Here is a 17,400-nt window from a genome sequence, read left to right as displayed (position 1 = left end):
GGTTAACCAAAAAGCTTAAAAGGAAAAGCTAGAGATTGAGATGTCCACAGAGAGCTTTGAAAAGCTCTGACAAATTCCTGGGATGGGAATCTAGAAGGTCATAGTGCATTACGGGCTATGCACATGCTCAGAAGAGATCTGATAAGGCTGTAAGCTCTGACCTCTGGCTGACCTTGAGGCTCTGGGCAAGCATGAAGTGAAGGGTAAAGCAAAATTGTAAACTGCCTGGCTGAGAGTCGAGGGCATGCCCCAACACACACAAAGCCCCTCAGCAAAGGCTAGGAGCTTTATTGGTTCTAGGCATTTAAGGAAATTTCTGACTAATCATTAGCTGACCACTAGCTAACCAAGCAGAGACTTCAGTGGACACACATGACAAAGAATACAGACTTGAAAATCACTAAACAAACAACAGCAGATACAAACAGGGACAACTATAAACCCTGAGGAGGGGGTAGAATCTGATTTCCAAAGTTGACCCATTATTATTAAAATGTCCAGCTTTCAACCAAAAATTACAAGACATGCAAAGAAACAAGAAAGCATGGTCCAAACAGGAAAAAAACCAGACAACAGAAACTGTCCAAATTGAACTTAGTAGGCAAAGACTTAAATCAGCTCTCTTAAGTATGTTCAGAGAACTAAAGGAAACCATATCTAAAGAACTAAAGGGAAGTATGAGAACAATGTCTCACCAAATAGAGAATATACATTTTTAAATAAAGAACCAGATTAAATTATGGAGTTGAAAAAAGCAAGAACTGAAATGAAAAACTCACTAGAGGGATTCAGCAGATTTGAGTAAAGAGAAGATATATGCATAATGGAATTCCCTAAAGGCAAAGAGAAAGAGGCAGTTTACTTGAAGAAAATCTGAACAGACCTATAACAAATATAGAGATAGAATCAGTAATCAAAACATATCCCACAAAAACAAAACCAAAAATTCAGGACCATATGGCTTCAACGGTGAATTCTACCAAATGTTTAAAGAACTAATATCAATCCTCTACAAATTCTTCTAAAACATAAAAGAGGAAGGAACACTTCCCAATTCATTCATTCTATGATACCAAAACCAGACAGAAAGATATTACAAGAAAAACAGATCAAATTCAAATTAAGATCTTTTGCTTGCTAAATTTGGAACTCAGATGATTATTTTTAAAACTACTCCCAAGAGGTACTTAAAAGCTGAGCTGAGGCTTAAAAAAAGACAATTACACCTAAAGTATAGTCTACCCATCTGAGCACAGCACTGTTAAGCACATTTTCCTCTAACTCTCCCCTTCCTCTGCCTTTGATGAACTCTGAAAAGTTATTCCACAGCAAAAGGAAATGCTTCAAACTCTAGTCACATCCTCTAATAAAAGTTTAACTCCTATGATCCAAACAAAAGGAGCAGTAAGGCCCATCACATGCGTGAGAGCTGGTACAAATTATATCCTCAATCTACTTTCCTTTTTTAGACATGGACTCAGACCTAGCTTATTCTTTCAAAGCCCATTCCTCTGTCAGTTGGATCGGATATAAGACTCTTTTTGGACTAATAAGGCAGCAAAAAATAACACTACCACCACTGGCCTACAGAGAATCATTGCAGCCAGGCCCCAGGTTAGAGATTCTGAATTAGCAGAAATAGAATTAATGCTTAGGAATCTGTATTTTTAAAATGACTTTTACAGCATTCTAGTCATCAGTCAAGTTTGGGAAGCTCTGATCCAGTAAACTGATATCAAAGACAGGCCTCTATTTACAGCTTCCCTACAGCCAACCGCTTCTCACTTGAGTAAGTAAAATCAGTTAATGCCTTTGTCTAGATTTCCTCGCTACAAAATGGGGGTTGTGATTCAACCTTCACCACAGGATCAACTGACATGCATAGCAATGACCCTCTTTTTTTTTTGCTGTACGTGGGCCTCTCACTGTTGTGGCCTCTCCCATTGCGGAGCACAGACTCTGGACGCGCAGGCTCAGCGGCCATGGCTCACGGGCCCAGCCGCTCCGCGGCATGTGGGATCTTCCCGGACCGGGGCACGAACCCGTGTCCCCTGCATCAGCAGGCAGACTCTCAACCACTGCGCCACCAGGGAAGCCCAGCAATGACCCTCTTAAAAGGAACCTGGTACTTGCTACACTTATATGTTTAGGACACAGTAATGTCAACTACTCTTATGACAATGGAATCAAAGGAGATCTATCAACATTATATTATCCACAGCTCCTCCCCCACAACCCAAACTTCTAGAGCCCACAAGGCTGTCGGTGTACACTAGCTCCCTTAACACAAAAGCCCTGATCTGTTTTACCACTTTTGGCTTCCCAGAAGGAATCTGACCCCCTGAATTAAGAATGTCTTTTAGGGCTTCCTAAAGCAACATGGCAACTTCCTATTCAGCAAGAGGACTAAAAAAGGAGTAAATCTCATCCATTTCCTCAACAAAGTAGCTGAGAGGCAAGACAAACTTTTTAAAAGATGGGTTTGTATTACAATTACTTTGGAGAACAGATTCATAGCAGCATTATCCCTAATAGCCACAAAGTGGAAACATGATCACTGACTCATGAATAGATAAATAAAATGTGGTACAGCCATACAGTGGAATATTATTCAACAGTAAAAAGAAAATACTAATACATGCTACAGCTTGGATAAACCAAGCTAAGAGAAAGAAGCCAGTCACAAAGGACCACACATTGTATGATTCCATTTATACGAAATGTCCAGAATAGACAAATCCACAGACAGAAAGTAGACTGATGGTTACCTAGGACTGGAGAGATTGAGAGAAATGAGGAGTGACTACCTACACAGGTTTCTTTTGGGGGTGATGAAAATGTTCTAAAATTGATTGTGGTGATGGTTGCACAATTCTGTGAACAGACGAAAAAACCACTGAATTGTACACTACAAAACAGTGAGCTGTATGGTATGTGAATTATATCTCAATAAAGCCATTATTTAAACTAAAAAAAAAGAAACTTTACGGCATTACCTACTAAAGCTTAACATATGTATTCCCTATGACCCACAAATTCCACTTCCAAATGTATACCTAATAGAAATGCATACATATATTTACCAAAAGACATGTGCTAGAATAAATCAGGATAGTGGTTTATTCCTGGGGAGTGGGGAGGTGAATAAGGATATAAGGGGGTTTCTTTTAATGCTTTTTATAATCCGAGCACCAATTACACAGGTATGCTTACTTCTGAACATTTATACAACCGTACACTTAAATAACTGACACATTTTTCTGGATCTTATATTTCAATAGAGAATTTCTTTAAAGAGACACAAGAGATGTGTCTATAACCATAACAACAAAGGACAACAAAAAAACCAAATATGTAAAATAGCATAAGCTTCTGGAGGGCAGAGTCTATGACTCTTATGCATCCCTCCAGTGCTCTGAATCTAAGGGTGCCCAGGAAATAGTCATTGAGAGAAGACCCTTACCTCTATCTCCGTTCTAGGAGGGATGAAGTTTTCGGAACAAAAAGGAACAATTTAGTGCCACTCACCTGGGCTTTCTCTCTCTTTGCTCTGATCAGCGTGTCTTGGTAATGCTGGGCCACTTCTGTAAGGACCCCCTCGAGTTTAGCTGCAGGAATCTGCAGGGCCTGCAGAGTCTTTTGGGCATCACCTTCATCCAGGGCTTCATTAATTAAACCAATGGCTAAAATCCCTAAATATGAATGGACAAAAGGTTATTTTTTAGATTAAGAAATTGTATAAATAAAACAGTCTTTAAACATGGTAAGTGACCATAAATCCTCTATCCAAGAGTTACCATGATTCAAATTACAATTTGTCATCCATAATATTAAGCAGCATTTAAATCTTTTTCCTTTAAATTTAGTGGTTTTTTTATCTAAGTAAACTCCCCTATATCCATATTCCTATTAAAATCTCAAGTCCTTTTGTTTTATTTTTACTTGCCCTATCTTAAGAGTGATGAGGATTTTGATGAAACTGGCTTTATAAAGGATAGTTTTCAAGTATACTCCAATGTGTGATCAAAACCATTCTTGATTCACAAAAAGTCAAGAGTTCAAGGGATCTTAAAAGTCACCTAGTGGGACTTCCCTGGTGGCACAGTGGTTAAGAATCTGCCTGCCAATGCAGGGGACACGGGTTCAAACCCTGGTCCAGGAAGATCCCACATGCCGCAGAGCAATTAAGCCCCTGTGCCACAACTACTGAGCCCGCGTGCCACAAATACTGAAGCCCATGCCCCTAGACCCCATGCTCTGCAATAAGAGAAGCCACCGCAGTGAGAAGCCCATGCAACACAACGAAGAGTAGGCCCCGCTCGCTGCAACTAGAGAAAGCCCGCACACAGCAACGAAGACCCAACGCAGCCAAAAAAAGAAATAAATTAAAAAAAAAAAAAAAAGTCACCTAGTTCAACATTTTTATAGAAAAAAAAAAGATGAGTCTTAGGAATCTCCTCTCCTACACCACACAGCAAACAAGTAAGAGAAAGAGAATCAAAGCTCAGGGTCTCCTATTCCAAGGGAAGGCTCTTCCAACTAAATCACTGAATATTTCTCACAGGAAACACTAATTAAAACTAGAAATAGTCACTCCTCAGCTATCTCATCCAATTGGACTACTTTTGTAAAGACTCTGTTGTATAATAAAAAATTTGGCTGGTCTTTGTCCCTGGTTTCTGGAAAGGAGGCTCTAAACCCTTGGAATTTCCCAAGTGATAGGAGTATCTTCATTATCCATAGTGGGCCCCTAGGACCACACCTGAGTTTATGCCAACCAGGTGACTGCTGGTGGGCCCCTAGAAACTTTTGGGATAGGGGCTGGTCGTGCTGGAAAGACCAACCATGTGATTAGAAGATTGGGGCTTTGAGCCATGTGATCTCAGAATATCAGCCCAGCTATTCCAGGGAGGAGAAGCAGACTGGAAATTGAATTCAATTACTTGGCCAATAGCTGGCCATAATTCAATCCATTATTTGTATGGAACGAAGCCCCACTAAAAACTCTGGATATCCAAAGCTCAGGTGAGCTTCCCTGGTTGTGATACTCATCAATGGGCTGAGAGGGCAACACACCCTGAGGATACAGAAGCTTTGAATTTGGGACCCTACCAGACATTGCCCTCCTGTTCTCTTCTTTTGACTCATCCTGATTTGTATTCTTTACAATAAAACTATAACCGTAAGTATAGTGCTTTCCTGAGCTCTGTGAGTCATTCTAGCCAATTATTGAACCTGAGGGGGATAGAGGGAACCCCTGAATATATAGCCAGTTTTTCAGAAGTGTGGTGACCCGGGAACTCCAGAGATTAAGGCTGGTGTCTAAAGTGAGAGGAGTCTTGGGGAGGACTGTGCCCTCAATCTGTGCAATATGACCTAACTCCAGGTAGTCAGTGTCAGAACCACTTCTTATAATAGCATTTAAAAATAACAGATCATGTTCAATTCGCCTCCTGAAAATTTTAGTTCTTATTACATACTTATCTAATCATAGCAGTTGCCTGGTGTTTCGAAAACAATATACAACTGTAGCTTTTTTAGATAGATTTTTTTTTTTTTTTCCAATTTCCAAAAATCCTCCCGGGAGAAGTGTTTAGAACCAGCTCATGGAATCACATTATCTGTAACTGTGACATTATCTGGGGGGACGGGAAGTAGATTACTCACTCTCATGTTCCTCCTGCACCACAAGATTCACATGGTCCACACAAGCTTGGATGTCATTCCACGTAATAAATTCATTATTCTCTGCATCTGCTTGAGCTTTCAGTTTCATCAGCTCATCGAGATACCTGCCCCATTCCCCCAACAAAAGAGACAATGAAGTGCAACATAAGAAAAGGGACCTTCAGGATTATTTTGGTTGACAGGAATGAGAAGACATGGGGGCAAAGGATCCAAGGAACAGAGATAGCTAAGGAACCCCAACAGCTTGATGTATTCTAGAGGTCAGCTTTGGGACCGAGGAGTTACCTTGAGCAAAGTGTAAAAATGCAAGGATATCACTTATTCTTAATGGCCTATTTATATTACATGTTCTAAATTCCAAGTAAGACCAACTCTGGAGTCAGTGGCAGCAGCTCAAGCAATCCCTCTAAAGACAAGGAAACAAGGCCATACACCAGCTAACAAACACAGAAGGAATGACAGATCAACAAATCACCATTCAGCAACTCTTACTGAAAGTATATGGATTTAGGCAAGGATTATCAATTGGGGTTAAAAATATTAGATGAATGGTTAATGGGGAACTGGACATTTTGATGCTGCAAAAGGTACAAAAAAAGATTATATTCTGGGGATTCCCTGGTGGTGCAGTGGTTGAGAATATGCCTGTCAATGCAGGAGTCATGGGTTCGAGCCCTGGTCCGGGAAGATCCCACATGCCGCGGAGCAACTAAGCCTGTGTGCCACAACTACTGAGCCTGGGCTCCAGAGCCTGTGAGCCACAGCTACTGAAGCCCGCAGGCCTAGAGCCCATGCTCTGCAACAAGAGAAGCCACCTCAAAGAGAAGCCTGTGCACCGCAACGAAGAGTAGGCCCCGCTCGCCACAACTAGAGAGAAGCCCACGAGCAGCAATGAAGACCCGAGGCAGCCAAAAAAAAAAAAAAGTTACATTAAAAAAAAAAATTATGTTCTGGTGATAAGGGAGAAAAATAAATATGCAATGGAGGGATTAATGTCCCTTAGTATCTCTAATGGTGGGGACAAGCAGATTTTATATGCCTCTTGATATGAGAAAATATGAAACACACGTCACCAAAAATATTTAATTGAATCTTGACAAGTCTTTAGACCTAATTTACAATTTACAGGAATAAACCAAATATTAGGAAGCAACCAGAACTGAAGATGGGACATTTTATAGGACAACTGGCCCCATCTCTTTAATAAGTCAGTGTCATAAAGAAAGGGACAATGCTAGATTAAAAGATACCAAAGGGACACAATAATCAGATGTTAACATGTGGTCCTGGATTGGATCCTGGTTTGAACAAACCAGCTGAAAAAACAAATAGTTTTGGAACAAGAAGTACGAAAATGGACTAGGTTTAGAAAGTATTAAAGAAGTACTGTTGATTTGTCAGGGTATAAGAGTGTTATTTTGGCTATATAATATCCTCATTGTTTTAAATAAGCATACTTATAAATTTAGGAGTGGAATGTTATATCTGTAATTTACTACAAAACCTTCAGCATAGTAAAGAATAAAATGTATCAAAATAGAAAAAATAAAAGACAATCACACTGAAGTCACAATGCCTGCAAAGAAAATAAGAGTGTTGGCACACGAAAGACAGAGGTGACAGCTACCTAATGGATTCAACCCAGCACTCTGGGCACCCACCTCTGGCAGTTTTCTTCTTCAATATTGGTAAGGCCTGTAACTGAACTGCTCAACTGTTTCCACACTGTATTCATGTCTCCGGATTCCAGCGCCCTGTTGATTAGGGCCACTGATGACAACATCTCCACTGCAACAGAGAGCTCAGGATGGGTGAGGCTATGCTGTACAGAAAGCGAGGGAGGAAAGAGTAAGGAAAGACATTCTGGAATACCAAGGGAGGTCAGGAGTTTAATAAAACCATAACGAGTCTAAGTTTCCAGTAAAACAAAACAAACAAAAAAAAACCCTCTACGTAACTACACCAAGAAGTGGGTATTAAATTTTAAAATCACGTCCACTGTTTTGCTCACAAACAGCACAGGTTCAGTTAACTCACCTCAGGACTCTGTTGCTGCAGGGTAGCCAGTTCCTTCTGATAAAGATCGGCAGCAAATGGAAACACCTGGGGCAGCTGGGCTTCGGGATTCATTAGCTCCATAACAGTCTTCTCAGCAACACCCTTCTGGATTGCAGCATTGATCGCTGCCACTGCTGTCAGTCCTGGGTAGAAAACAAGGAGGTCACAAAGGCAGCTGACTTTGAGAGGCCCGAGGGGAAGCAGATGCCAATTTTCACAGAAGAAAGTTATATTCTGTGGATAAGCTATTTGCCATGACTTTTGAAGTAGAACTTTCATCTTTAGAAAACAGCCTCCTTTGTATGAGGGTGAACTGCATGGTATGTGAACTACATCTCAATAAATCTGTCTCTAAAAAGCAGCCTCCTCTTCTCCTCACCCCTTTTTTCTTTCCACTCCAAATCATCCTGCCTGCCACCACTACGCTCTACCTAAGACGTCCTTCCCCTACAGGGGGGAGCCTGGCAAAGAACTAGCTTATTAAGCTGCCATTCAAAGCTTTCCACAATCTTTCTAAGCCTTTATCTTACACAACTCAGCCTAAAACATCTACAAAAATTTTATTCTACCCACTGTTCCATAATACATCTTTCATCTTCTGTCCCTCTGCTCACACTTCCTCTTCCCCTGTTGCCCCATATTAGGAACACCCTTCTCTCCTGTCTCTCAACATACAAATCTTGCCAATCAATCCCTAGTCCTGTCTCCTCCAGATGCTTCCCTAACCAACCACGTAAGCATGAGCTTCCTAGCCAAAGTGAGCCTACACTGACTCCAGTTCTACTTTTAAAACTGGAGGATCCCTTCTGCCACCAAAGGTACCTGGCAGTTGACTGCAGCTAGTAGCCTTGGGGTGGGGTGAGGAGTGAAAGAATCTAACCTTAGTTCCCTCAACGACACAAAGCCACTTTCCTCCCCTACTCAGGATCTCAGTGGACATGCAGCTGAGAGGACTCTTACTTCTCTGATACTGCTGGGCAGCAGTGTTCGCGGCATCCACTCCAGACTGTAGCTCCTCCTTCTGCAGGGCCTCAGCCTGACCACCCTGAGAAAAGCAAAGAACACTTAGGTAAAGATGACTCCTGCCTAGGCCTCCGGGCCTTGTAGTTCTCATATCTCAACAGCAGTCACTAGGGACAGAGAGCCACAGGCATAAGAGACAGCTTCAGGCTACACACAGCCAATGCGGCAGCCTGAGCGAGAGCCGAATGCCCTTGTCAAATCTCGGGTAGAGTGACTCGCCTGATATAAGCACATTAAAAAAAAATATTTTGTAAAGAGCATCAAAATGTTCTGAGATAAAATGTTTGTAGAATCATTAGCACATTAATGCTGCTTTCTCCGGCCAATGCTGAGGATTTGTAAAATGTATACTTGTCCTTATTTAGAAAAAGAAAAAAAAAAAAGAAATCCCCTCATATTTGTTCTAAAAAAAGAAAACCATAAAGTACAATCCCACACAGTCCACTTTTACTGCACATTAAGTACTTTCCCAGTGTTGGCCAGAGGAAACTCATCAGGTATGGTTTTTTAAAAGTAGAAATTCCTGAAGTAAGAATAAAAAATTTCAGGTTCTCCCCAATGGCTTTTAGCTGGGGATTTAAGGGACTTCAAGTGAAGGGGTGGTCAGATTCACTTGCCGGGATGGGCAATGTTTATTTTAAAAGACGATTTACAACTCTAAAAGCAAAAGAGAGCTGAAGACGATGTGTACTTTACCTGAGTATATTAAACAGCCTAATTCATCTGCAGGAGAAAAAGTTATATTAGGGGGAAAAAAAGGCCCCATATATACCTTGACACAACAGCATGGGATTCAAAAGGACGTATATAAACTCTTGCAGGTGCAACTCAGGGTACTTTTACCTCTCTCTTGTGCTGTCTATCACTGAGGAGCTGCTTGAGGTACCAGTCACTATTCTGCTGCTGCAGTCCTCGAAGGCCCAGCGCTGGTGACTGCAGAATCTTGAACAAGGCCAGTGCAGATCCCTGCTTCAAAGCCAGGTCTATATTCGCTAACGCAGCAAACACTGAGGAGGAAAAAAGGCAAACGCTTAAGAAAAAACTATGTTAACATTATAGCCTAGGATATTTTTTCCTTCCTGAAAACCAATCCCAGTTCCAGATCAGGGAAATAGAATTAGATAGCTTTTATTCTGGAGTATCAGAGAAGCATTAGACTTTGGGGTTGGAAGAGAACCTTAAAGTCATCACGTCCAGGGGTTCCCAGGTTGTTCAAATTTAACAGATTCCTGGACCACACCCCAGGCCTACTTAAAAGCTTCTAGATGCAGAGAGCTTGGCACCAATATGGGCAGCAATATAAGAGGCACCAATAACACATGCCTAAATTCCCTCTAAAATGCCAAGTCATTATCCAGACTAAACTACTATACAGGAGAAGGTATCCCACACAGCAATTTACTACATCTCTGGACAATTCTGTTTATAAAAATTGTTAAAGCTCCCACCCTAGCGTTGATACTTGAATTCATCCAACCCCCTTCCCTGTGACTGTCTACTCCTGACTAAAGAACCTTAGTTCCTTCAACCATTTCTTATACAGCATCATTCTGAATCCCTTCATTATCCTGGTGTACTCTGGTGAATGTACTCTGCCCAAAGCAGTGCTTAGAAATCAAGGCTGGTCTGACTGCGTGGAGTGGAAGGGGCTCTCTACACCACCTCAATATTCTCTACTTCTAGTCACAGAACCTGACGTCACACAAGGGCTTTATTATCCAACAGTAAAAATGCAGATTTTCCTTCATCTGAAAATGATAACAAAGATACCCTCCTCATAAGATTAAATAAAATCATATACATGAAAGTACTTTTATACTGTAAAATAAATAAGGTATCATTAAATTGAAAGTCAAAATATTGTACTTTCTGATTTCAGAAATGACAGCCGCTGGAAAATCATAATTATTGTATTATTTTCAGCTTTCCTATTTTAGAAGAGAATATAGAGTTCTCCCTCCCATGTCCCACCCAGGAATGACCATATGATTTTACCACCAAAGTAGCAAAAAAAAAGTCAATAATAAAATACTAAAAATCAAAATATTTGGGGCATAGCAGTACTTAACAATTTTAACTGTTTTCATTAGTAAAGAAACAAAAAGAAAATTAATGTAAGCTGTTATAAAGAAACAAAACAGTGCAAGAGAAAACAAAGTCTCAAACTAGAATTAAAAAATAACACCAAGAGGTGAAAGGATGAAAAGGTTAGATTCCTAAGAGACTGTCTCCTTCCCAACATTCCCCTGCAATTCAGCTCACTGATCACCACACAAAGGAGGTGCGCAGCTCTTTGAATCATGGCTGCAGGTCTATGTGGCCATTAGCCAACTAAACAAGCATTTTTCAACAACACAGACCAGGCACCTGCTGCAAACACAACCATGAACAAAGCAGACAGGTTATCTCCATCTTCAGGGAGTTTTTGTAGTAGTGGGGGACAGAAAACAAAAGCAATATAGGTAACAAGCAGGTTTCCTCTATGTATGCAATGCAGAATCTCAGACTATCCATCTGCAAAGGCATCTGGTCAATTATGCTTTTACTAGAAATGTAAACTTACTACTTAAATATGTAAATATTTAAATGAACATTTACTAATACTATAAAGTTTATAACATTATTTAAACACTTTCTCCCACTATGCTTTAATTACCTAACTCTAATTTTCCTTATCTTACTTAACAAAAAATAAAAACTTTTTCTCATTTTTAACTATCTGGCCTGCTGCTTTCTTCTGGGGCAGCGTGAATGGCTTCTCAAGCCCTAGGGAAAGAATCTTATCTATTATTACATTAAGATGATTCCCAGGACAGCCTGGAGGGGTGGGATGGGGAGAGTGGGAGGGAGGGAGACGCAAGAAGGAAGACATATGGGAACATATGTATATGTATAGCTGATTCACTTTGTTATAAAGCAGAAACTAACACACCATTGTAAAGCAATTATACCGCAATAAAGATGGTTAAAAAAAAAAAAAAAAAAAAGATGATTCCCAGGACCTAAAGTCCCTCTATCTTCCTACCACACAATTTTCCCTTGTCTCAGACTTTCTCTACTATTAGGAAAAGCTTGTCCCCCTATGGGGAATTCTGCCTTATCCTCACCTTCTTAACTACCCTAAGAACCCCAGTGAAGGTTCAGATACAAACCTCGAGGAAAAGTCATCATTCTTTTCTTTATTCTATGACTGTACTTCACACACCTTTGGTTGCCTTGAAATTACTCACTGTATTTATTGTTCTAACCAAGTTGCCCTGAAATTATTCATTTGACTATTTACCTTCCTCACTATACTGAAAGCTATTTGAGGGAATTTTTACTATTTTGCTCCTCTGACCACATGAGAACAATATGCATGGAACACTTTAAAAATATATACATATGTTTCTCTCCTTATAAGTTTATAATGGACTCTAATATAATTAGCCAGGTAGGGCTATAAGGCTAAAAAATCCCAGACAACATGGTAGAGAAAAAATCCCTTAGTAAATAAAAGAGTATTTTACGCGGTGTATGCAGCAGGAAATGTGCTGGACTTTCTTCTCACACAGAGAACTAACTACAAGGGCATTCTGGTTTATACTTGCTGACTTAAGTAGTATTCATACAGATACAGCACAACAAATCACCCATACGTGAATGGAACTATCACTCTGTTCAGAAAGGTATTATCCTAAATGAGCCAGAATGGAACAGAATACAGACTCCTGGTCAAGATTTAGAATTCCCTATCACATGGAGTTGGTAAAATCTTATAAATTCACTCCAGTTATTCAGAGTATTAGTTCAAGTGAGAAATTGGGATCTCCAAAGGAACAAAGAGGACACTGATTACTTTTACTATTATTATTATCTTGATCAAGATAAGATCAAGTCTGGTTGAATCAAGCAAGGTTTTTTAGTTCTTTTGGTGAGTCTAACCCTATGCTAGGAATTATGAGGATTTGAAAAGCAGAACTCAGAAGTAAACTCTACTGTAAGTTTATAAATATGTCAGAAACAAAAAGCAAGCAATTAAGACAATACAAAATTAAGAACAAAATTGTGTGGTTTAGCATATAAATGCTGTAGGACATGTGAAAGGCAAGTATATTGTGAGCTAGGATGGGCACTGAGGTGAGAACTGAGCTGAATCTTGAATGATGGGTATAATTTGGATTAAGTAAGAGATGAGGCATGAGGGCATTACAATGGCGAGATTACATGATTAACAAAAGTGATAATAATATTGTTTACTGAGTGCTTACTAAATACCAGGCAATTGACATACATTATCTCATCATTCGTATAATGATTCTATGCCACACGTACCCAATTCCCACAGCTATTAATACGAGGGCAAGAGATCAAATCCCAGTTCTGAACAACTCCATAGCCATTTTTCATGAGTCATGAAATAAACACAATGAATATGGGAGACAATTAGGCACATGAGTTTCTATAGAGTTATATGCATAAAATACTACATAAAGAACTCCACCAGGCTAGGGATCTGCCTTTTGTCTGGCAAGTAATAAGGAACTAATGCAGGTTCTTTTGAAGAAGAGTAACAAAATGAAAATGACACTTTCAAGAAATTAGTTTTTCAAAAGTGTGCAACATACACAAAAATCAATATGAACAGTACAATCTCATTTTTGTTTAAATATATGTTTTGAAGGATATGTTAAAAATATCAAGAGTGGTTATCCTAGGTGATGGGGTCTAATTTTTTGTTTGTTGTTTATTTCTGGATAACTTGTATTACTCTTTAAAAGAAAAACAAAACTATATAGGAAAATAGGGACTTCCTTGGTGGTGCAGTGATAAAGAATCCACCTGCCAATGCAGGGGACACGGGTTCGATCCCTGGTCTGGGAAGATCCCACATGCCGCAGAGCAACTAAGCCCGTGCACCACAACTACTGAGCCTGGGAGCCACAACTAGTGAGCCCGCACGCCACAACTACTGAAGCCCGTGTACTCTAGGGCCCGCATGCCGCAACTACTAAGCCCGTGTGCTGCGACTACTGAAGCCCATGCGCCTAGAGCCCGTGCTCTGCAATAAGAGAAGCCACCACAATGAGAAGCCCGTGCACCGCAACAAAGAGTAGCCCTGCTCACTGCAACTATAGAAAGCTCATGTGCAGCAACGAAGACCCAACGCAGCCAAAAATAAATTGTTCTTTTAAATTTAAAAATAAATAAATAAATAAAAACAGGAAAATGAAATCCCTGTTCAGATTTAAGTGTCTAACACAGGGTGAAAGAGTGAAACTGTAGCCAAAAAATCCAGTTTGTAAGTTACAGTAGATGAATAGATGGAGGAGTGGGGGCCTGTTTGAGGACAATGGTAGCCCAAAGAGAAGACGTATGAACACAAAAGACTTAAGTAAATGAGTAACAGTTCCTAAGGAAACCCATGAATGTCTGAAATAAACAAACTTAAACCATGCTATAGGTCCAAGAAGAGATCAACAGCTGCCACATTATTCTGTAACATTCTTTTAGAAGTGCCTGATGTGGGGACATACTTACTGTTGACTTTATTTATATTGCCTTGAATTTCAGCTTGAGTGAGCAGCTCCTCATAAACGTCCCTTTCTCTCTCAGAGCTTTCTGTCTGAAGATGAGTAAGAAAGTGTAACTAAATTAGCTCAGGTCTCTAAGAAGACCACAGAAATATATTTGTGCTCCTCCCCCACCATTACAGAATCAACAGCAAGTAAGGGTGTGGCTTAAAATCCTTAACAAAGAACAGAGCAGAATGCTACACAACTGTAACTAAACACATAAAAAGCAGATCCGGGCTTCCCTGGTGGCTCAGTGGTTGAGAGTCCGCCTGCCGATGCAGGGGACGCAGGTTCGTGCCCCGGTCCGGGAAGATCCCACATGCCGCGGAGCAGCTGGGCCCGTGAGCCATGGCCGCTGAGCCTGCGCGTCCAGAGCCTGTGCTCCACAACGGGAGAGGCCACAAAAAAAAAAAAAGCAGATCCACTTGTAAATAACAAGCCCAGGGGTTCTTCCAGAGTCAGGCAAGAGAAGCACTGGTGAACCCTGCCCTGCTCACTTGAGTCTGCATCCTTGCCTCAGACCTGAGCAGAACAGGTACATCCAGGGACTGGATCGCAGAGCCTGTCACTGGTTTGCACAAAACTCGAGAAGGAAGTAGAAGTCAAAATAGAATCTAATACCAAAAGACTACATACTGGGTAACTCCATTTCACTTATATAGAATTCTAAAAAAATAAACTAAAGTGATCGAAAACAGACTGGTAGTTGCTGGGGTCAGGGGTGGGGAGTACGAGGAGGTACAGACTGACTGCGAAGGGGAGACGTGGGAACTTTTGGGGTGGTTACACATCCATATACATTTGTCAAAACCCATCAAACTGTACACTTTAAATGGTTGAATTTTATTATATGTAAATTAATACCTCGATAAAACTGATTTTTAAAATGGAGTCATATCAAACAGTGAAAGAATTTAAATCAGTTAGAAAGATCAAATGTTCTATTTTTACCCTGTTTTTAGCATTTGTCATTTTGTCCTGCTTGGCCTGGTAAAGTACATCCTGGTAAGTGGAAGCCAAGGGCTCTTCAAGGTTCACAAGCATGGCATTGGGATTTTTCAAAGCTGCAAACGTGTCAGCTGGAATTCTATGGTCAATAGCTTCATTAATGGCAATAACGGCAGCATGTACTAAAAAAAAAAAAATTCAAAACATAGAACACTAAGGTTATACAAAGTAAAGGATATATATTACACATTCAAACACTGCAACCCCCTATCACAGAAAGAGGCTCCTTTTCATAGATGAAGGGGTTAGAGGACCCCCAGATCTTTAAGCCCAGTCTTTTTCCTCTGATGCACAAACCCACAGCTCGGCCTGTGATCCATGTCTGGAATGCTGAATCTGAAATCTTAACAGGGAAATATTCATAAGAGACTCTGAAAGGAGCCTCTGAGCATTTGTTATGGAAATGTTCACCTTAATCATCACGTAAACACCATCAGAAAATAAGAAATTCCAAAAGGCACTGAAATGTAGAATTCACTTTCTAGTGCTTTTATTTTAATCTAAATCACTCACTTGTTTCCAAATAACAATAGCATAGATAACTGTATAGCAGTGTTTAAATCTATATCTACTGACCTAAACTTGCTAGCAAAATTCCTAATGTCTAAGACCATCATTATAGTATTAATCATTAAAAGTAGTAGCAACAATCCCATTTGAACCCACAAAATTTCTCTCTTCTTACATGCGGCTTCATCCACTGACAGTTCATTAGCCAGAATGCCCCCGATCTTGCTAAAGGCAGGCATCTGGATCCCATACTTCTCCAGTTCAATCTTCATGTTGTTGATTTCTTCTTCTACAGGGAAAAATTAAGACCCAAACAAGCAAGTTAAGCACCTTTCCATAAAACAGAGAAGGAAAGAGATTCCTCAACTACAAAATGTATTGGATAAAATGACATCTACCTCTTAGGGTTGTTAGAAGGATTTAAATAAGATAATAAATATATGGAAAGCACTTAACATGATACCTGGTACATAACATGCACTCAATAGACACAGTATTATCAGTATTATCAAGAGCATCAGAAATAACTATAACATGAGACTGGCTCTATTGAAAATAGTTCTCCCAAAATGCTACTTATGGCATTCCCTATAATGAACTTACTAATGGAGCAGCTTTAAAGGCAGCTCGAATAAGAAGTGAATCACAAGCCAGTTATCTGTCTTTACAATCCAAATCACTAGCTACTATTACACAATTTCGTTTCTAAGGCAGAAAGCGAAATGATAAAGAAAACAACATGTAAGGTTGGCCCTTGCCCCAAGTCTGGGGAACAACTTCTCTGGAAGGAAAAATATCACAGATAAAAGTTTTATTTACAATTTTTAAAACTCCCTGGCCTACAAAAGATTTGAATCTATCTTACCCCTAACCAATATTACCATTGTTCTTTTTCTCCCCAAGCCCCCATCTCTTCAAGCATCTGACTATAGCAAACACCCACCCAAAAAAGCTAAAGTTTTAAAATTAGTAAATTGTCATCTTTGTATCATCTCGCTCCCCTTCCCTTGCCTACAACTGGTGCTCACTGGAAGGGAAGGGGCAAGACTGTTATAAAGATTTTTCACTGTACATGAACCTTTAATGTTACATGTTAGTATTATATTATTTTTTACATACTGTATGTTAATATTCTTTCTATTTTACATATAAGAAAACTGAGAATTATCAACCATACCCATGTCATAACTGAGAGAACAGAGCTTGAAATTCCAAGTTTAGTGGAAGAAGAGGAGAAGCAGGTTACTCATGCTTTTTTTTAATCTCTGTTGGGACAGTGTTTTTAAAGCCGTACGTCTTTAAGATTTGCACTGTTGACTCTCCAGGTTATTTCCACATAAATCAAGCACTTCCTGCCAAGTTTGTAACTTCTTACCTGTGAAGTCAACCTTTCCATATAGGTCTTGAATCTGAGGAGCCAGGCCTAGTTTGAACAGGTACAAACTAGAAGATATAATATGCAAAAGAGTCAGGCCTCGCAGCTGAACCTCCCTGCTGCTCTAAGTTCAAAGGGGAAAATCAGCATAAAGAACAGAAACACTCTGAACACAGAGACTCC

The 17,400-nt window shown here is 40.0% G+C and overlaps 1 protein-coding gene across 4 annotated transcripts in view; it reads right to left on the bottom strand.

Annotated features, from left to right (window-relative positions):
* The window catches only part of IQGAP1 (IQ motif containing GTPase activating protein 1), a 102,527-nt gene that overhangs the window by 36,762 nt on the left and 48,365 nt on the right, over positions 1–17,400 (bottom strand). For all 4 annotated transcript variants that reach the window (XM_032622303.1, XM_032622304.1, XM_032622306.1 and 1 more), the window contains 10 exons: positions 17,218–17,285; positions 16,018–16,131; positions 15,276–15,454; positions 14,290–14,374; positions 9,613–9,776; positions 8,707–8,791; positions 7,726–7,889; positions 7,350–7,510; positions 5,668–5,792; positions 3,529–3,692 (listed from right to left, as the gene is read on the bottom strand). In XM_032622303.1, coding sequence (XP_032478194.1) covers positions 3,529–3,692; positions 5,668–5,792; positions 7,350–7,510; positions 7,726–7,889; positions 8,707–8,791; positions 9,613–9,776; positions 14,290–14,374; positions 15,276–15,454; positions 16,018–16,131; positions 17,218–17,285 — 1,309 coding nt within the window. The remainder of the gene's footprint in view (positions 1–3,528; positions 3,693–5,667; positions 5,793–7,349; positions 7,511–7,725; positions 7,890–8,706; positions 8,792–9,612; positions 9,777–14,289; positions 14,375–15,275; positions 15,455–16,017; positions 16,132–17,217; positions 17,286–17,400) is intronic.

Source organism: Phocoena sinus, chromosome 2 (genome assembly GCF_008692025.1).
Source record: "Phocoena sinus isolate mPhoSin1 chromosome 2, mPhoSin1.pri, whole genome shotgun sequence".
Lineage (NCBI taxonomy): Eukaryota > Metazoa > Chordata > Mammalia > Artiodactyla > Phocoenidae > Phocoena > Phocoena sinus.
Note: the sequence above shows the minus strand (reverse complement) of the source record. Positions and strands in the feature narration are given on the sequence as shown.